At 34.5% G+C, this 21,790-nt stretch overlaps 1 protein-coding gene across 23 annotated transcripts in view; it reads right to left on the reverse strand.

Moving 5' to 3' along the window:
* Nucleotides 1-21,790, reverse strand: part of BAZ2B (bromodomain adjacent to zinc finger domain 2B) — a 391,257-nt gene that overhangs the window by 99,964 nt on the left and 269,503 nt on the right. For 17 of the 23 annotated variants that reach the window (XM_046658355.1, XM_046658352.1, XM_046658345.1 and 14 more), the window contains 7 exons: nt 21,059-21,247; nt 16,348-16,515; nt 15,223-15,416; nt 8,605-8,805; nt 7,898-8,293; nt 2,546-3,152; nt 590-883 (listed from right to left, as the gene is read on the reverse strand). In XM_046658355.1, the coding sequence (XP_046514311.1) occupies nt 590-883; nt 2,546-3,152; nt 7,898-8,293; nt 8,605-8,805; nt 15,223-15,416; nt 16,348-16,515; nt 21,059-21,247 (2,049 nt within the window). The remainder of the gene's footprint in view (nt 1-589; nt 884-2,545; nt 3,153-7,897; nt 8,294-8,604; nt 8,806-15,222; nt 15,417-16,347; nt 16,516-21,058; nt 21,248-21,790) is intronic. The other 6 variants (XM_046658349.1, XM_046658360.1, XM_046658357.1 and 3 more) reach the window with 4 other exon arrangements.

Consider the following 21,790-nt stretch of genomic DNA (forward strand, 5'->3'; position numbering starts at 1 on the left):
AGTTTGTGGCAAATGAAAGCAAACTAGAAATTTCCAAGAAAAGAGTGAAATAAGTAAAACAACGTAATATTTTACTGTATACCTCTTTATTTTCTTAGCTATTGAAATGAGAATAGAGAGTAGTTTTGGAATATTAATGTAAAAACTTTTAATGAAGACCTCTAGAAGTTTATAAAAGGTCAAATATGTTAATGGAATAATAATGCTACTCACTAACACAAATGACATTGGCTAAATGTTGGGCAGATATGCAACTGTATTTTAAGTAACCAAGTGAGCTCAATTTTATAAAATACAAAAAACTCTGTCAATCAAATTCTAAATCCTAGAAGCATAAACTGAACACAAAAGCAGGAAAGTACACAAAATCAAGAGCTGTTATCAATCAGGTTCTTAAATTGGAAGCACAGAGAATAAAAATGGTAATGGGTCATACCCTTTGAGAATACATGCTGACCTTTCTTAGTCAACCTAAAATCTAGCTGTAACACTGTATTCTAATGAGATCATCCCTGGAACCCAGTATAAATAAGAATTCTTGCTATGGTTTGACTTCTACTGTACAATAATAAAAATAAAGTGTAGGTACCAGAGTTTGGACTTGAAGTAAGTGTGGAAGAAGGTGTGCCAAGAAAAGCAGGTGACTGGGATTCAGAACATAAGGCAGCAGGAGCAGAGCCTGGGGCTTGTGCTATGTGGAGGTTACGAGGTGTTGAGTGAGCTGTGAGACTGATGGAAGGGCTTTTGACAGAGGAAGTTGTTTTATTCACTTTCATTGAAGTTTTCTCTCCTTCAGTATCACTATCTGATTCATCTTGGTCTTTATCATCATCATCATCTTCTTCTGATCCTTCTGTATCTGATTCTGAATTACTATCTGATTCTGGGAAGTAAAAGAAGCATTTGTATATTATAACTAAATAATTACCAACAGTTTGCAGTTTGTATCTAAATGGAATAGTTCAGGAATCAGCATCTGTGATTGAGAACTCAAATGAGCAACTTTCCTGAAGAGTAAATTTAAAAATCACGATCTTACACGCTAAATTTGAGTACAGAGTATGCGGGCTATAAATCCTCAAAATTCTTCATGAAAAGTTATCTGTTTTACTCAACACTTTAACAGTTCTTCTCACATGACACTATTCACAAGAGTTCTGCTTAGTGGCTTCAAAATCACTTTTAATTTATTGGAGAAACTAAAGAATAGAGGGAATAGAACTGATTATTTAAATTAATAGACTCCAATCACTTAAGAAGCTTACTAGGTTCAGTATGAGAAAGAGAAGCCTGGAACTTCCTTTATTCTTTCATCTGGACTTTGAAGTACAATAGAATGATTTTCTGGGGGAGACTCTTGCCTTTTTTGGCTTAGTTAATTCAATTTAGGTGCAAGACTTCATCAGGTTTCTCAGTCTTCACAAAAGACCAGGATTACAGAAATAATTGTGTGGGATAATTTAAAGATTTAATAACTTAAGTTTGTTCTAGCACTGTAGCCCTATACATGCATCCATTTCTACAGATGTGTAATATCTATTTCTAGATTAAATTTGATAAACATAGGACTGATACTCGGACTGTATCTTAACGGATCCTAGAAAACAGCTTTTGTGGAATAGTGTTTTGTGTAGTACTATCTACCTACATTGATGTTCATTATAAAAATTTGCCTCTGAAAGTTATTAACATTGATATGCATTATTTATCGTGCAAAGTTGTATTTATGGGAACCCCAGGAAAAAATATTACCAAGAAAAGTTGTTCTTACCCTGAGAAAGTAGGTTGTTTTTACCTTATAGATACTTTAAATTGTGTAATTGACTTTATTTTCTTATTCATAGTGGTGGTTAGAAATTTACAATTGGATTTGTGGCTGACTGGTAACAAATCCAAAAACTTTTATAATATGTATTTCAGCTTTGTATTTAAAATCTAAGCAATCTTATATTTTATGTTTTCAGTCTTCTGTGGAACAAGGAGAGTTTAGGGGAATAAAAACAAAAAGAAGTTAAAAAAAAAAACCCCAAACTAGAAAGTGAACCTAAATAAACTCAGAGAGTACTCTATTATGTTATTAAATAAATTCTGTGTTGTTAAAGAACATTCACAGGGATTTAGGTTTTTGGGACCTTCTGAATGACTGTGACTACAATTTGACCTTTGTTCAAGGTATCTAGTGACACATTTCAACAAGCAGCAGAAAAGATGAAAAAAAGGATGAATGAGTGGCCCTGAATGAAACGGTTCTAAATGACAATTAAGCAAGTTTGTGAAATTATTTCTTAATTCATGCATCATTTATATTCACTTTAAAGTTATTATTTGTTTAATGTTAAGTGAATTAACAAAGCTGAGAATTTAGTTTAGGATTTCCAACTCCATTTACTCCTATACTTTACTAGTTCATTAGAGAAAGGCACATCGTTGTGTGAAACACAGTGAATAACAATGATTATAAGTCTGTGAATTAAGAACCTCTTTGAAGTGTTTTGGTTCACATAGCATTTAGAGAAATAATTTAAATTTTAAAATAGAAAATAACCTGATTGGCTATCATCAGATTCATCATCTTCATCATCTTCCTCATCTTCTTCCTCATCCTCTTCCTCTTCATCCTCATTTGAATCTTCAGAATCTTTACTACTGGGAATGTCTGAATCTGTTCCTCTAAACTGTTCCACTAAAGATTTTGGAAGATGAGAGTGTTGCTGTGTTTTTACTGTGTTTACATTATTGCTAACTGCTTTTTCCTTCCCTTGACTATGCAGTATGGGAGACGCAGAGGGCATTACAGTTGTCTGATTGCCAGGGGTTCTTCTCCCACTTGTACTCAAATTTACAGGTGAGGAAAAAGGGGTGCTGGATGCAGTAGCAATGTTTTCATTAATCTTACTCTGCATTTTAGTTTTGGTAGTAAGTGCTAGAGGAGCTTCTTGAATGACACTTTGAATAACTCCATTTGGTTGATGATTACCTAAAAGTGCATTTGTCAAGAATGGATTAGGGTGGTTGTTTTCTAATGTTTGTTTTGGATGTGCTGGTGAACTAGAGGTTGCTTTTGGATTTGACAAAGCTGCAATAACCTTCTTCAGGCTCTTAGAGGACTCCTGTTTCTTTAACAGTGCTGGGAATGTCTGTTTGTATTGTTCCTGTTGAAACATAAGTTAAAAACATACAATGATGTACTATGAGAACAAAGATTACTTTCATGTACACCTGAAATTTATATAATGTTATAAACCAATTTATATATATGTTACCACAAAGAAACAAAAATTTAAAATAAATAAGTAAAGATGACTTTTATTTGCCTTCATTATCTGACAACAGCTGCTCATATACAAATTTAAATCAAATATACAAGTGCTATAAAAGTAGTGGTAAGTGATGACTAGTTGGTTGCTGAACCTTGGCTAGAGGTTTAAAATTCAATTAGTCTTTGTTTTTCAAAATATATATTTTTCTTGACTGTCTCCCTCTCATTACTATTGCTCCCATTTTCTCAATAATCCAAACTTGAAAGCCTAAAAACATCCTTTACTTTTCTTTTTCCAAGTCAGCCATATTACTGTGTCTTTTGAATTCTTTTGTGGAAGTATTGCTCAAATTTAAGCCATACTATCATTTCTTCCCACTCAAGTCCCAAGATATGCTAGACGCCAATGCCAATTTTATCTTCATATAAGCCTCATTTTATTATTACCTCTGGTCAAAAGCTTTAGTGCTTCCTCCATAACTGCCAACTTCATAAAGTCTAAATACTTTCATTTTGATATTCAAATGACTTTTCAAGTAGACACTAACATAAGTTTCTAGTCAAACTGGACTATTTGCCATGCCCCGTGCATATCACACTTACACCACCTCCACATCTTGTTATAACCATTTTCTCTGCGTGAAACGTCCTTCTCTTATAAATTTCTAGCTGCTAAAATCCTGTTCATTCTTCAAAATCCAAACCCAGAAGCTCTGCATGTTTGTCCCAACTAGAAGCACTCACTGCTTCCGTTCTTCGAGCCCCTTTACCTCCTTCTCTTCTACCCTGTACTATTTGTGGTATACGTGCTATGAAGCTGGGGGGAATGCGGCTCAACATTCTGTGAGTCTGCTTTAGAGTGCCTTCAGCACATCAGCACTGGAAAGAGGATAATAAAACAGTTTAGAAAAATTATACTTTTCTTGGGAAAAATTTATTTGTAAACCATTAAGCCATAAAATTTACATCTGCAAATAAGAAACAAAAAATTACTTGGCTATCAGAATCTTCTTGAAAAGAATAAAATCATATGAATTTTATTAAATTTGTGTAATTAAAATAATATATAAAAATAAACTGATGTAGAATGATTAAAATAAGAGAAATAGAGTTGAATTTCGGAAGGTAAAATTCATTAACGAAAATGGTTGCTTTAAAATTAAAATCATCAGTACTGTGAGCATCAGATCCAGGCTCTTAGCACTCAAGTCAGCAAAGATTTGTGGTAGGTATTTCACAATTACAAAGGCAGATGGAATGCCATATAGAATGACACTATATATTTTAAAGCACCAGTACTAAACAGCAGTAAGCAATTCCTATATAAACTTCTTAATCTTATTTAACATCTTCACGGTATTAGTTTAGAAAATTAAGGTAAAAATCAGCCTTTGTAAAGAAAGACCGTCATATAATATTTGTACCTAAGGCAATGCCTCACAAAAAGAAAGTGCTTAATTAGTACGTATTCAGTGAATAAAATATGGAAATTATGCTAAATAATTGCATATACCTTTTAAAAATAATTTTATAGCAAAATTCTACATAAAATACTTTAATATACTTAATTTTACTTGATAAATGATGATTTTAATTTTTATTTTAATTAATTTATCATTTAATTATAATGATTTATCTATGATAAATATTACATATTATATACTGTGTAAGTATATATAAAATGTACTTATACTTCTTACTTAATACATGCTGATTTAAATTTTAAGCAGAAAAAATTAGTGTATTTTCATTTCTTAGTACGAAATTATGTCACATAATAATTTTGTACTCTTTCTTTATAGGTAGTAAGTTTTCCTTCTAAATGCATCTATGATCAAAACAGCCATGAAAACGAAAACTTTCTCTCTAGTTTTATATTTTAAAATCTGAAATTGCTCATCACTCTATAATTCTGAAGAATCACTTCCCATATATTGATACCTGAAGGTTTTCAAAAATAACCAAGTATCATTACAGTTTATCCCAAGAATAGTATCAGTTACTCTTTTAGTAAGCAAACACGTTATCCTTTTAGATATTGGGGGTGGTAGACATGAAGTACGAGGGGAGAAAATGGAGACCTGCATAGTAGCGGGTCTCTTGCTGCTTTAAGATATCCACTTGGCTGACAGGTGTAGGGGAAGAGACAGGGCTGAAGCTCTGTCCTACCTCCAAGCTCTTGCTCCCCCAGCCCCTATCTGAGTCTCTGAAGACCACACACACACACAAAAAAATCCTCTAGGCAAAACTTGTTAAAGAAAATTCACTCCTGGTCTATATATCCAATTAAGGTATATTGATTTGAATTAAATGTCTACAGTATAAGGTATGGAAGGATCCAATGATTAAATAATACTCAAGAAAATCATAGAATAGTGAGGGAGGTAGACAGATAGCAGGTAGCATGAAGTGACTGAGACTGTCATAAGAAATAAAACAAAATTCCACATGTTAGACTGTCATATAAAAAAAGAGAGCTGATGTAAGAGAAGTTATTCATAAAATATTCTTTAACTCAATACTAGGTACCAATAAAAAGTAGGTAAAGTCATTTAGAGTTGAGCCTAATGTGAAGGTCTACACATAAAACTTCTCCCATTAACTACCATTGTTATTTCAGAAACACCGAATTATTTCATCTTAATCATGGGCTTTGAAATCTATATGACCTTGGTTTGAAATCCTTCTGCTCTAAACTTGTTATATGATGTTCACAAGTGATTTAACCTCTCGGAGCATTAGTTCTAGACCTCATACAATTTTGTAAGGATTAGATAAGACCATTTGTGTAAAAAGCCTACCTTGGTTAAATTTATTAAGCAAATGTTTAATAAATGACTTTCTAATAGGAAGCCATATAAAACTCTTTAACTAAGAAGCCTTTCATAATGCAAATAACTTGATGTGGTTCTGTAAATTCATTAATCTTAAAGTGGAATATACATTAATGAAAAATTAAAATAACCCAAATAATGTAATTTTTAAAAAATTATTTATTTATTTATTTATTTATTTTGAGGAAGATTAGCCCTGAGCTAACATCTGCCACCAATCCTCCTCTTTTTGCTGAGGAAGATTGGCCCTGAGCTAACATCTGTGCCCATCTTGCCCTACTTTATATGTGGGACGCCTGTCACAGCATGGCTTGCCAAGTGGTGCCATGTCCACACCCGGGATCCGAACCAGCGAACCCTGGGCCACCGAAGCAAAACGTGCAAATTTAGCCACTGCACCACCAGGCAGGCCCCCAAATAATGTAATTTTTCATTTTCTTAATTTATTCGTGGAAAATCAATAATGTGATGCCAGCGATAATTTCTTATGATTGATCAGTGCATTGCAAGTTATCATATGCATGATATTATGATGATATTACCATTGGTTATTTCATTTAGATTAGTTCTCAATCTGGCTGCACATCTGAATCACCTGGGAGCTTTTTAGACATATAATACCTTAATCTCAACACAAGAGATCCTGATTCAATTGTTCGGAGGTGGTATCTCTTTTTTAAAGTTTCCCAGGTGATTCTAATGTATACGTAGGCTTGAGAACTACTCATTTAGATTATCAAAAAAGCCTTATTTATTCACGTCATTTTTCTTTGGCCCTGATCTTAAATTCTTGACAGTAAAATAAGAGTCAATGGACAAGAACATCGCAACTTTTTTGAGAAAGAAAGGCAGCATATCACAGTGGTTAAGAACAAGGACTCTAGTACCACACTGCCCAGGTTTGAATTCTAGCTCCATCACTAACTAGCAATGTGATCTTGGGAGAGTTAAATTCTATGAATCTCAATTTAATCATCCATAAATGGGCATAATAATATTAGTAGTACTTATAGATGTTAGAATCCAATGAGTAAATGCATGTTCGGCACTTAAAACAATGGCTGGCAAGCAGTAAGTGCCCTACAAGTGCTATCTAATGATTACGATGCCCAATGATAATTTTTGTAACCAAAGGACAGGATACTGTGTTCAAACATAATATTTTTTCTCCACTCTGGGCTGGTTCTAGAATAAAAAGCACTGGTCATTTAATTACTAGAATTCTCCTGGACATATGGATGTACACTATGCAGTAATATAAAATCAACAGCAAGAAAATAAAGATGAAAAAAATTCTCTGATGAGTGATTCTGGTGTTTGTATATAAGTAAAAGTTACTCAAAATATTTTGTATTTCATATAATTCACTAGGAATGGCAAAAGAAAATGATTCTTTATAAAGGATTTTTACACTTAAAATTGATAAATCATATGACTAAAGAGGTAAATTACTAAAGAATTCATTTCTTTAAAAAATATATATTGATATTACAAAAAAAGGACATTGATTTTAAATAAAAGTAATTGGGAAGTATGTTTTATTCAAACACATTTCTCCTCTTAATGCTAAATCATTAAATCTGGGGAGAAAATGATATGATTATGTTGCCAAAAATATATTAAACAGATGTATATGTAAACATAAAATCAGAGAAATTTAGTTTTCTGATGTGCATATTCTATTCCTGGTGACTAAGAAAGTATAAAAATAACAGTAAAATTTAATTTAAACTTGTATATTACAAGACTATATAAAAGCATTTTTCTAATGATAAAATTCTTCTATAAAAATTTTTTAACTCACCCGTTTGGATCGCAATTCACTGGTCAAAGGACTAGATTCTTCAGAGGTATTTTTATTCCCTGCTTTAAGTACTTCAGGAGAAGGAACTATGAGTTTCATATAGGTTTCCTTTTTGGCTTGATTTACCAAAGACAAAGGTTTCACATTGGACACCAATCCCGTAGACTGTATTACACTTGTGTGTTTGTTCACAGATTCCTCCTTTGCCTGAGAGCTTTGGAAAATAAATGGAAGCTGCTGTGACAAAACCTGAGGCTGCTTCTGCTGGGATTGGAATGACGAGTGAGTCTGGGATTCAGACACAAGAGGTAATGGCTGGTGTATTCTTTTTTCCTGGGCTTTTTCAGTTGCTTTCTGTCCATCTACTTTTGGGTCTGAAATACCATGTAATAGCACCTGCAAATAAAAATTAAAAGGCAACTTCTTAACAGCTATTAAAACAAAGAACATCAAGTAGCAAAACTTGGAGAAAAAAGGGACACTTTAAAAAGTGCTCCTATGACTTACGATAGATATATAAAGATTGCTAAAAATACACCAAATATCCCTTTAAAAACGTTTCTCCATCTGCTCTTCTTTCTTATGCAAAAGGAAGAACTAAAGGCAATGATTAACTTTAAACTTTATAGACTTTTGAGAGTCAAGATAAACCAATTAATTCCTAAATATGAATAATATGTAGATACTACCAACAAAACTATTAATACCTGGTTGTTACTTTTATGTTGTGCTTCGCTCTCTGAATCAGAATCATCATCTTCGCTTTCTTCAATACTTTGATCTTCTTCTTCATCTTCCTCTAGATCATCTGAATCACTGCTACTAATGCCTTCACTTGAGGTGTCTGATGATGTGCCTGAATCACTATCACTGTTGCTAGAACTTTCCATAGCTTTCTTCCTTGGTTTCTGATTAAAGACAAGATTTTTAGCATGACTTTATTTTTGGAAAAACTCAAGTTTCAGTAAGAGGTATGGTCTTTTAATTTTCAAATTATATTTTTAATCTCAAAATGTCATTTTGGGAAAAAGGAAAAGTCACATGTAAGGGCAATTATCCAACAAACTGGTCAAACTGACTCCTCTGACAGGAATTCTCAATAAAAAGCACAAGCTCTGTCATGCACAGAGTACTGGATATATGTAGATCTGCTCACGTGACTGCCATGCTTCAAAACATACAACACAGTAAAAAGAGCAACTTACAAAAGAATAACTGCAATTAAGATAAGGGTTACACACATTGAGTTCTATATTAGCTTTATATATATATTATATATTATTATATTATATATATATTATATATTAGCTTCTATATATTAGCTTTAGTCTTTCTTTATGCAGATAGAAAGTCAGTAGTCAAATATTTACATGTAACACGCCAAAAACACCTCCCTAGGTGCTGGACTACAATGATGTTTAAGATAGAGACTTTGCTTCAAGAAACTTACATTCTAGTGGTTGTGGTGGGAGTGGTAGAGTAGACAGATGATTAATATAAAAGCAAATAATTTCATACAGTAATAGGCGCTGTAGAGAAGATAAAATAGGTAGCAAAAGACTTAGGGGGCTGCTTCAGTTAGGTCAATTAATTTAATTTTTTATATTTCACAACAAAAAAGAAAAATATGATAAACAGAGACAGATTAATTTCTGGAACATTTAAGATGCTATAGGAAAAAACAAAATCCAAAGCTGGTAGAAAGGTCTTACAAAAGGAAAGTTTTGTGTTTAGAGAACAGGCAACAGTAGAGGATAAAAGGAATAAAAATCATGCGATGAATTAAAAGTAAATAACTATGTAACAATGGAAAGGTTAAAGCTCTGCCAATAGCAGGACTGAAAAGGAGAAATGTAGAGACGATAGAGCAACAAGATTGAGGATGACCCAAAATTACTTAGGAATATTTCAATAGCATTTGCTGAAAAAGAACAAAATGCAGAAGCAGCAGCAATAAATTTAAAAAACAATGAATTACAAAAGTTATGGTCTTAATGGAAATGCAGCCTGTCATGACTACTGGGTTTGGGGAACGAAAGACAACAATACATCTCTACAACAGGAAGCCAAGTCGAAGCCATAGTTACAGACTGTGAAACTATACCCTTTCCTTTCTGCCTTCTGAAATTCAATTTAAATCAAAATAAAATGCATATGAGTGAGGAGAGTCACTTCTGCTGTTATATTCTGCTTGCAGTGGTAGTCTGTGTTAACTGCTCCAAACCAGCAACTGTAATGCTTCCTCCAGAGACACACCCTTCGATAAGCCAACTCATAGTTACCGTCATTCCCTGAGCAATCTCCTTCCCTCACAGTAAAGCAGAGTGATGAGGAACTGAACTGTAATAGTGTGTGACTCACAGGAGGAGCCAGACCAGAGCAGAGATCAAAGGGAAACTATAGTAATATTAAGCCTACTAGTTACTGGGCAGAGAAGCAGCTCCTTCTTTGCAACTAAAATCTGTTGTGGGTTTCTAGGCATGTACAGTATAGCAAGACTATGAAAATCATAAGGCATCTAAACTGAAGTTATCACTTGTGGTGATAGGAAGGGGCTAGGAAAGGAAAGAAATGCGGGAAGTACAGTGACTTAGCAGAGAAAAATAAACTCCTATTTCAATGCCCAAACAATCTATGTAGTTTTTCATTTAAAGATGACATGAGAAATGGGGCCTACAGGCTCTAAAGCTTTAGGGTGCATAATGTTCGCTCACAGAAAAGAACCACCACCAGATTCCTGGGTCTCAACTCCAACCGGGCACAGGAATCTGCATTAACCAGCACTTTGCGTGATTCCAATGCAGGTGGTCTTTGCTGAGCATACTCCAACAGTGTGCAGAGTCCGTGCTTTTATAAGGTAACAAATTTAGTTCCCATTACAAAAAAAAAAAGGCAGACATGAGTAGACAAGTCCAGATATTAGAGAAAAAGAGAAAAACGAGTTTCAATATCACCAATTTCATCTGTTTAGTCCCTATTAGTGTGTGTGTGTGTGTGTATAGTTCTTTTGTGTTCACACATGATTTGGTGGTATGTCTCTTTTCTGTCATTTAAACATTTTAAAAATGAGCCTTCTTAGGTTCATCAAAAAATGATCAAAGAGGAGCTTATTAATGCTTCCCCATTCAATCTGGGAAAGTTTTTCAGAACCCTGTCCATGAACTTTCATTACACTGTATGCTTATTTCTTTCAATAGCAAAACAAATACATGTTCAAGGCTATTATGTACCAGGCATAGTTGCTCTAGTCTCTGGGGATACAAGGGTGTAACAAACCAACGGCAAGTCTGCCCTGGAGGGAACAGAGAGAAGAAAATCAACCAACAAGATAAATGTTTAGTGATAAATACCATGACTAAAACAGGGTAATTGGATAGATAGTGTGTGCTGGGGGTGGGGTGGGGTGAAGGCTTAGATGCAGTTACCAGCTAAGAACTTTCTGAGCTGAGGCAAAAATGGAGAGCTAGAGCCAGTCACATAAGGATAAGAGAAGAGCCTTTTAAGACAGGGAAATAGCAAAGGCAAGAGCCATGAGCTGGAAACGAGTGTGACCTGTTCAAAGAACAGAGACGTGAGCTAGTCCAGCTGCAGCGGGGAATGAGGGAGAGAGCCCTAGGAAAGAAGGTGGCGGGACTGGCAGGGGTCAGAGGAGACGGGCTCTTGCAGGCCATGGCAAGGCCTGTAATCTGAGTGGGATAGGAAACTACTGGAGGGAGTGATAACGTATGATATTTTTTAAAAAGACTGTTTTGGCTGCCGTGGTAACAACAACTAGTATGGCAGCAGGAGCAGATCTTTGTTCAACTTGAATTGTTTCAGTTTTTTTCTCAATAGGCTGTTTGTGTGTTTTAGTCTGTGACTTACTTTGTTTAATTTAAAATATATATATTTATTCTAAACACACATGCAGCCTGTATGAGGGAATTGGGCTTAATCAATGATTTTCAACGAGCATCACTGAAATAAGTAACCCTGCCCCCTAGGAGGGATTATCAAAATTAGCTGAAGAACATTTTTTCAAACTACCTATGAAAAGTGCTGATAAGGCAATTTTCAAAAAGCTATTTTAAAACGGAAAAATACTGGGTAAAAAGTATAGGATTTTCTTCTTTAGTTCCAATGCCCTTCACCTCCATTTTACTTGAACAACCTACTACCACAAATTCATGCCAGACCATGAATTATCACAAAGGTGCTCTTCTTCTGAAATCTTAAGTTCTAGTGTGAGAGCCAATCTCTCTCTAGTGTTATTTCTACGTAGATGTCTATAGACAGCACTATGGTATCTCAGAATCCATCTCTTCGTGTCATTAACGAGGTGCCTCTGTAAGTTTTTTTGCTACTGGAAATACGTTTTACTTCAACAGTACTGATTTAGCTTAGGAATGTCCATGTAGATTCCTTATTAGAAGTAAGGACAGGGTCTGTTTCATAACCATGCCTCCAAAGTCTTGCTCAATGCCTTGTGCATTGTGGAGCCACTGAAGATTTTAGATTTTACTTAGTTTTAGCACTACTTCTAAAGAGAAGGATACTTCTAAGAAGCAGGATAGCCTAAGGTTTAAAAACATGGATGTTTAACTTTTAGGAATACATACAGAAATATATCCAGTGATCTGATGTCTGGGATTTGCTTCAAAATACTATGGCAGTAAGGAATGAGTGGTACTTCAGTCAGCGGCTGGCATGCAGAGAAGCTGGCAGCAGCACAGGGATAGGCCTATGGAGCTCCCACTAATGGGAATGCCTTTGAAACAAATCATAAAGGAGAAGAGGGAAGAACATTTGAGGAGCAACAGGTAGAGGGTATGACTCTGAAACTTGTGTCCCCTGGAAAGAAATAACCAAGGGTCTTGTATCACATTGGCTCCAGTGCTCAGTGGGGTGGCTTGAAGAGGACAGGAAATGCTTGTCTTGGGGCCTGAGCACATCCTGTTGAGTTTTGTGATGGGTACCATTGGCTTCTGGGCTTCGCCAGACGACCATCCTCTAGATCCTCAGAAGTACCGTATTCTGGAGAACATTTAACTTCTGTTAAGAAGGGAACCGAAAGATCTAGAGGAGGCATTTCTATGAAATATGCTGGGCAAAAGGAAAGAAATCTTTATTTGTTCAGCCGATCCTGGAAATTATATGGAGCTTGATGGTGTCTTGAAAAAGGACAAAGCAAAATTTGATAAAATAAATTTCATCATTGAAAAAGGACTAAAACCCTAGGATTAAAAATTGAAGCCTGGGAGGCGCATTGTTCAGATTTAAAGTTCAGATCAATGCTTTTCACAGTCAGTGCCTCCCCGTATTTTGCTCTTCTTGCTATGCTGTCAGAAGCTTCCCAGTCCCCTTGATATTATAGCTGAGATGGTGGAGAAAGTGATGCGTACAGGATCACAAACTTTTGACTCTCTTCCCCCAGAAAACCAAGCCCTGAAAGTGTTTTTTATAAAATGTAGACGAGTAAATACTGCTCTAGGTATTATCTTTGTTTTCAAAATGTTTGCACTTGATGCTAAGGCTGTAACTCAGAATAAACCAAGACCTCTCACTCAAGAAGAAATCACAAATGAGAGCAGACCAAATACACTGATACAATGCACCTACTAGAAATTCTGGATATAATGTGTTAGTTCATGTAGCTGGAGGTATCTCAGCTTACTTGGTTGGATGAAAGAAACTTGGACTCAGTGGTGGCCTACATTTAATAAACCTGAAATGTCACAGCTTCCCTGGCATGATGTGGAAGAGGCAATCCAAAGGCTCAGAGAGACCAGAACACTGGAATGAATTTACCACTTGTGACCTGCACACCCACTGTACTCCTGATACCACTTGTAGAGCAGACAAGGTCCAGTCAGGACGCAGAAACCACATTAGCAATTTGAACAGGGAAATTTTATCACAAAGAATTACTAACTGGGGCCAGCCCCGTGGCCAAGTGGTTAAGTTCGTATGCTCTGCTTCAGCAGCCCAGGATTTCCCTAGTTCGGATCCTGGGCATGGCCAAGGCACCGCTCATCAGGCCATGCTGAGGCGGCGCCCCACATAGCACAACCAGAGGCACTCACAACTAGAATATACAACTATGTACTGTGGGGCTTTGGGGAGAAAAAGAAGGGAGAAAAAAAAGATTGGCAACAGTTGTTAAAAAAAGAAAAAAGAATTATTAACTAGTAACAGAATATGAACTACTTAGAGGGATAAAGAGATCTCTAAAGCATACTGGAATAGCAGATGTAGAGAACAGCCACTTACTGTAGGGCTGAGGTAGAATACTAAAATAAAGATAAACTTGGAAGAGGGCCACTCTCCTCCAAGGCTGAGCTTCAGACTTTGCTGGAGAGGATGTGGCTATTGCCCACTGGATGGCAGAGAAGCTCACTGAGGTATCAGGTCAAAGCCGGCACACCAGAAATACTGCCTGCTGGAGTGCCAGAAAAACTTGCTGGGAACCTGCTACTGCGATGCCAGTGAAATTAGGTAGAAAGCTACCCAGTGGCGTCCCAGCAAAACTAATAAGCTGTCTGCTGGGATGCCAGTGAAACTCACCAGACAATGTGCACTACTGCGTCTGCTGAACACAACCGGCAGAGAAGGTGCCAGCTGGAAGGATGCCACCCACTGGCAGCTACAGTATAAGAGCAAAAAGAAAACACTAGAACCAGGAACAGAAGCCCCTTCCTCTTCCAGTGTTTCTCTAGGATCCTCTATTTACAAGGTCTAATACTGTGCCAACTGGCAAAGGAGAAAAGGGTGAATTTAGAGCTGAGGCATTAAATTGATAACCTGTACAGTTGGGGATATAACGAAATAAAATTGGTCATGAGGTGATAACTGTTGAAACTGAATAATGGGTGCACAGTATTACTATGCTAATTCTGTCTACTTTGTATATTTGAAATTTTCCATAATAAAAGGGTTTTTGTTTTTGTTTTCCTAAAGCATGGTCTCTGGAATCAACATGCCTGATTTTAGACCCTCGCCACTTAATGACCAACTATTTTTGGGTTCTGTTCCCCCATTTGTAATAGCAGTACCTACCTCATTAGGGAAAAGTGAAATAGATATTACATGCAAAGCAATGAGAGCAGAGCTGGTATGTATTAAGTTCTCAATAAATTTTAGCTATTATTATTATTTGTACTATTTATACTGGTGCTGACAATTTTAATTTTTCAAGATACATAATATTAGTACCATATCATAAAAATAAAGATCTGCAAAAATAGGAGTTGATAATTCATAAATTATTCTATAGATTCCAGCGGTTTGACCTTTAGCATCCTTATATATAGATCTGTTATATATTTGTCCTACAAAGAATAACTTACCTTATCTTTGATTTTCTCAGCTCTAGCATCCAAAGGCTGGTTTTTGTTTTGTTCCTGATTACACTTCCGATTTCCTCCACCTGAGTTTATACTTTTAGTTTGTCCCACGGAACTTGAAGCAGTAGTGGATAGTACAGATGTGTTGATACCAGATACAGATGATGTACTGTTTCCATTAATTGACCCATTTACACCTTGAAAATAAAAGTAAGCATGTTTATACACAGAATATTATTCAGCCATAAAAAGGAATAAAGTAATGATATATGCTACAATGTGGATGACTCTCAAAAACGTTATGCTAAGTGAAAGAAGCCAGATACAAGAGGTTGCATATTGTATGATTCCATCTATATGAGATATTCACAATAGGTAAACCTATAGAGACAGAGTACAAGCTACTGGTTGTCAGGGACTGGGGGAGGGAAGAATGAGGAGAAACTGCTTAATGAGTCTGGGGTTTCCTTTTGGGGTGATGAAAATATTTTGAAACTAGATAGAGGTGGTTATTGCACAACATTGTGAATGCGTTAAATGCCAGTGAATTGTCAAAGTGGTTAATTGCATGTATATGTGAATTTCACTCAATTAAAAAAATGTTTAGAAAGATCATTAAATGCAAATATTCCCCCTTTCAAGCAAACTCCCCAAAACACTTACTCAAGTGAAAAGAAAAATTATAAACCATCTAAAATGCTATTCTAATTTGCAAATGATATTCTAACAAGTTAACCACAGAAATATTAATGATAACTTTAAAAAAAAGGAGTACAGGATATTAGTTTTAATGAACTTAATGTTTAATTACAGAAGAAGTAATATATGAAATTGGGTTACATAAAGGAGGGAATGAGATACAGAGGAAAAAACAGTGGAGATAGAAGTCAGAAGATCTGGGTTCAAATCCTGACTATGCCACATTAACATATAAGCAGTATTTCCTTGACTAACTTATTTAACTTGGCTGCAAAATGAGAATACCTCCAATCTCAAAGTCATTATAAGGATTAAGCAAGACAATGTGAAAGTGTCTAGCACCATGCTATATAAATTTTATTAAACTTGAAACTACTGAAAATAGGTACCGGAATGGAGGGTTTGTAGTACTTAAGTTAATATGGATACCTTTCTCAGGACCATTTCGATTACTTTTTCCTGAAGTCCTTGAATGGAATGAAGAAGAATCATGATTCTGGGCTGGAGGAGCAAACAGTGGTGGAATTCCCAGTAATGGTGGAAAGAAGGTTGCCCCTGTACGAGTATGAACATCTGTTGTTCGCCACCATTCTGCACCTCAAAACCAAACGCCAAACAAACAAGCAAAAATACTTGAATTAACTTTCTAGTTAATGTAACGATGCTTTTTACATTTTATTCCTGAAAACAAACTTCAAGTTTCATCTTGGAGCAGAATTGCTAAACTACACATAGTTTTGATCATCTTTCTGATGTAATACAGCTGATTAGAAGTAACACACCCATCATTCCTCTCATTAAAATGGCATCCAAGAATCTTCTCTTAGCAGGTTTCTTGAGTTCAAGTTTATGGAAAACAAATGTGGGGGGTGGGCACAAAGGGTGAAGGGGTGCACCTACAACACGACCGACAGACAATAATGTACAACTGAAATTTCACAAGATTGCAATCTATCATTGACTCAATAAAAAATTTAAGAAAAAAGGAAAAAAAGAAAAAGAAATGTAGTCTATGGTTTTAAAAATAAAATTAAAAACTTAGAATTTTAAAGAACTATTTGATTCTCTGATGACTTATACCATAATTTTTCTAAATTAGAAAAGAAACAAAATATGTATACTAAGCTATTTTAAAACCTTAGAATTTAAGGTTACCATCTACAACCTATGTTAAAAATTTCCTCAAATTACATGCAACATAAATCTGGCTCTGATAAATCAGGTGGTTTAAATAATAATACAAAGACTACTGTAATCCAGTATACTTCAAATGTATTTATGACATAGAACATTCTCTATGCAAGCAAAAACATAAAGATAGCAAAATCAGTGAGCATTTTTTCTTTTGGTCTAAGAAATGAAAAGTGCTCAAAGAAGGTTTCCAAAACAATTAAGTCACATTAAAATATAAGCTTATCCCCTTTTTATAAAAAAAAGTTTATCCTCTTAAAGTTAATGAAGAAAGCTTGAATTTTGTTTATACTTTCTCTCATAAATTACAGATAACAATGATTGTTTTATCAATATAAAATGACTAAATGGCAGAAAATCATCAAGTGCAATTTAGATACTCAAACAGTGGCTCTTACTTCAATCTTCTAGAAGAGGAGAGAAGCCAGATTTTATCGAATACATTTTTTCAAGGAAGGGTAAAGATTAGGAAAAGATTTGAAAACAATCCAAAGGAAAGTCTTGTACTGTCCCATCTAAAAGCCCAGAAACAATCTTTACCAACTGGCTAACTTGCTAGAGTACCAGATCAGTTATTACCCCTCAGGCTAATCTTCCAAGAGATATGGGATATTCTTCATTGACTGTAACAACCACAAGGAAATTAGAGGAAAAAACCCCACTAAGAGAGTATGGGAAAAATTCAGCATTGTTAGTGTATTGTATTATACGATCTTGAAAGCTTTTCTGGGAATATCTCTTCATTAAAAATAGGATGTAAAGTGATGTGCACCCTCATTATCTAAATGTGGTTTTAAAAAAAGTGAAATGCTCATGATAGCTGCCATTCTGAAAGGTCTAAAAAAACAGTATAAGCAGAAAACTGCAAAAGCTATTCTTTTGCTCTGCAGGAAGGCGCTGCTGGTGAAATGACACCAATGTATATTCAGCAGCGCCTGAATGATGGGAACTGAACCAAGAATAACTATACAAAAGCATTAATCATTTATCCACTGTTTAGATGAAAGAAGTGTATTTAGATAGGAAGAAAAACTGTGTATTTTGGGCTTATATCAGCACAGTTGGAATCTATTGTTATTTATAGGTTTGAAAACTAGGTTCTACATAGCTGATAAAAAGGGATTGAGGTTTCCCAAAGATATTTATATTATTTAATACAGAGTCTATATAATTAAAGCATTACAGCCGAATGTACAGACTTTGTAAACAATCAACAAATCAGTAAGGTAATCAAAGTATAATAATATTCAAATATTTTAGACATAAACTCAGAAAAAACATAAAAATGTACTTTAGAATGTTAATGGTAAATAAGCACAAAATAGGGATTAGAAAAAAACAATTAGAAAATGTGTATGTTATAAATAAGAGGACAGCACAAGAAAAAACAAGTATTTAAGATTAATCAAAAAAAAGATGAAAATGGTAGAGCTGCTGACTACCAACTTTACAAATGTCTAATATTTCGTAGGAAACAATCTAATTCTTGTTAAATGACAAGCTTATTTATCTTCCAATTTAAGAAAATAAAAAGCAAAATTTAGTCACTAACAAAACTAGCTTGTGGATAAAATGAAATACACAAAATAAGAATTACATAAACCAGCACATGATGAATTTCTACATGTATTCAAAGGAGCTAACCACACAGGAGCAACATCAATCATATTCAACTGAAAGATTCTAACATTTCAGATGATATACGGAATCTCAATTTGAACCTAGAAGATACAGCAGAATTTTAAAATCTTTCATACTTGACAGAGCCAGATACTTCACAAAAAAATTCATGGCAATATAATATAAAAATATAATGACCAAAAATTATAAGTATTTTAAAAGAAATTATCATGAAGCACTATTTCAATATAAAAGGAAATAACTTTATTATACTACTATCCATGAAATAATTTTGCATCTGTAGATTTAATCATCTGAAATGTAGAATAATTTAGAAGTAGATAAAATCTTTAGAAAGCTATTCCCCATTTAAAATTCCTAGTAATTTCTTCCTTGTATGTCTTCATTTATTTATTAAGTGATTTAAAAAAATTTGGCATTTTGATTACCCTTTTGAACAAAGCCAATTATAGAGAATTTAAGTTTAAGATGTTATACCAAATCTACCACTTAAACAAATGAGTCCTCTAAAACTAGGCATAGTTTTTGTTCATTTGGCAAAAAATTATGCTTCTATTACAAGACTCTGTGTTGTAATGGTCTATTTATCTATTGCGTAAGAACTGTAAGCAACATAACAGGTACTGCGTTAGTGTATTCCTCAGTGCCCGGCCTAGTGCACAGAACATAGGAGATGCTCAAACAACTTTGTATAACAAATGAATGAGTGAACAGTTTAGGGAGGCTAGGGAAGTTATTAAATTTTTTTCTATACAGTAGAAGTATCAGCATTACTGAAGTCCAGAAGAGTAAATATTTACACAAGTTAACTATCATTCCAGGGGAGAGGGTATTTGATTTTAATAATACAGTAATTACACTGTGGTTTAGAAATGCTGAAAAGCAATAATATAATAAACTATGATAAAACAACTAAAAAAATTTAAGATACCAGTAACTAACTATATCACTATTACTTATTTTGATTTTTATTCAGTAATCCTCTATTTCTACAAATATCTATTGAATGCTCATCTTGCTAAGCAACCATGCTAGAAACTGACTGAAATAAATTCCTAAGAGTACTTTTAAAATAAATGTTAAGACTTAGTTTAAGACTTTATTTTAGCTTTCTAGTCACATTATCTCTACCCACCCCCACCCCTTTCCCAGACAACTGAATTAAAGAAATAAGATGACTCAGGAAATAGTACTTGAAATATATATTTAACTATCTTTCCATTCTATATATAGTTCAAATAAGATACTTGTTTCCTTTCAAAGAAGCACTTGACAATTTATTATTCATTAAAGTGGGCAAAATAATAATGATAGTTATCAATTATCTACTAATTATGTGTGCCAAACACTGCATTCAGCACTAAACATGGCTTATTTCCTTTAATCTTCACAAGAACCCTAAGAGGCAGGTACTATTATTATTATCCTCATTTTTCAGATGAGAAAACTGAGGCTGAGAGGTTGGATTACTTGTTCAAGGTCACACAGCTAAAACATAGCAAAGCCAGATTTAAATTCAGGTCTACTTGTTTCTAGATTTATGCTCTAATTTTTAAACTATGTTACATAACACTAAACTATGCATCCTTTACTAAAATTTATTAAAGTAAAATTAATCACTGGAAACACATTAAAGTTCAGACATTCAAAATAATACAGCAAGACAAATTATAGCATGTTTGTCTAAGTTAAGCTTTAACTGGTATCTTACTGACCTCCTGAGTTCTCATAATCCGTAGAATTTGAGATAATTCTAATCTTCCTACCATGTAAGTGGTGCAAATTTATAGTTGTTTTGAGCAAATATGGAAAAATATAGAAATTTAAGAGCCAAGCTCATCTTCCTTATAAAGTGCAGAGCAGTGAGAACTCAAAATAAAAGAACAGAGATATTCCTTATAAGAACTGGACTTTAGTTTTCCACTATAAGTTAGATATTTTTTAAAAAAATCAAATAAAGCTGAGAAAAATTCATCAAGCTCTACACTTAAAATATGTACACTTTTCTGCCTGTTACCCTCTAATAAAAAGCAGGAGAAAAATTTGGCCTAATTATTCATTTTTGTGGCAGATGTCTGGTTCTCTAGCTAAACACTTGAATACCAAATTAATTGCATTGCCATCTAGCACAGATAGTGTGTTTTACTTTTTTGCCCATGATAAATAGTATTGAGCCAATTCTTGCACAAGAGTTTTAATATACCAGGCATTAGACTATTCTTTGTGTTCAATTTAATAAACAAACTACTGCCTGAACATTTTCAAGCTTTCCTCCTTTCCATGAACACTGTTTGTAACAGATGTTTACCTGGAAAAGATGCTAGTTGGGGATGTGCGGCTAAGGCTGTGGGTGTACCAAGTGTCCCCAAACCACCAAATTCTGAATGCCCTGAGCTGGCTGAATGTAGACCAAAGACTGGGTGGCTGACCATTGGGAAGGCACTCGACACTGTGGACAGGTTAAACGGTTGATCCCCAGCTGCTCTGAATAAATGTCCTGGGAGGGAAAAAAACACACTTAAAGTTGTACTATAAAAACAGATGAGATTTATCTGATTTCAGCGTTCATAGTTAAAGTTAAAATTTATAATAATTTCTTATCAAATTTTTATATTACATTTTTTCTTTTGCATTTTTGCTCTTCAAACCCTATAGAATAAGATGTTTCCAGAAATACGAAAGTATTGTAAAAATAATTAAAATGAATGGTATAGCCTTATTCACTTTGAATTTGAGAAATGATGTTTTAAGCAAATAATTTTCACTAATTATAAAAGTTTGACCTGCTGAAGTGAGGCACACTTTCTGTTAATACATGTACATTAATATATTATCAAAATTTTTTATTCATAAGATGGAAAATAAAAACGTCCTACTAAAATACAGCTGAAAACCAATGAATTAAGTCCAGTATGTGTCACCAAGTCATTACTCAAATTATTATGCACTCTAGGCAAAGAGTTCCCAGTTTCCACGTGCCAGAAATGAAGCTATGTTCTCTACCCAACACCTCTTCAGTGAGGAGAGTTCATACCAAGAA

This window comes from Equus quagga, chromosome 4 (genome assembly GCF_021613505.1).
Source record: "Equus quagga isolate Etosha38 chromosome 4, UCLA_HA_Equagga_1.0, whole genome shotgun sequence".
NCBI classification, from domain to species: domain Eukaryota; kingdom Metazoa; phylum Chordata; class Mammalia; order Perissodactyla; family Equidae; genus Equus; species Equus quagga.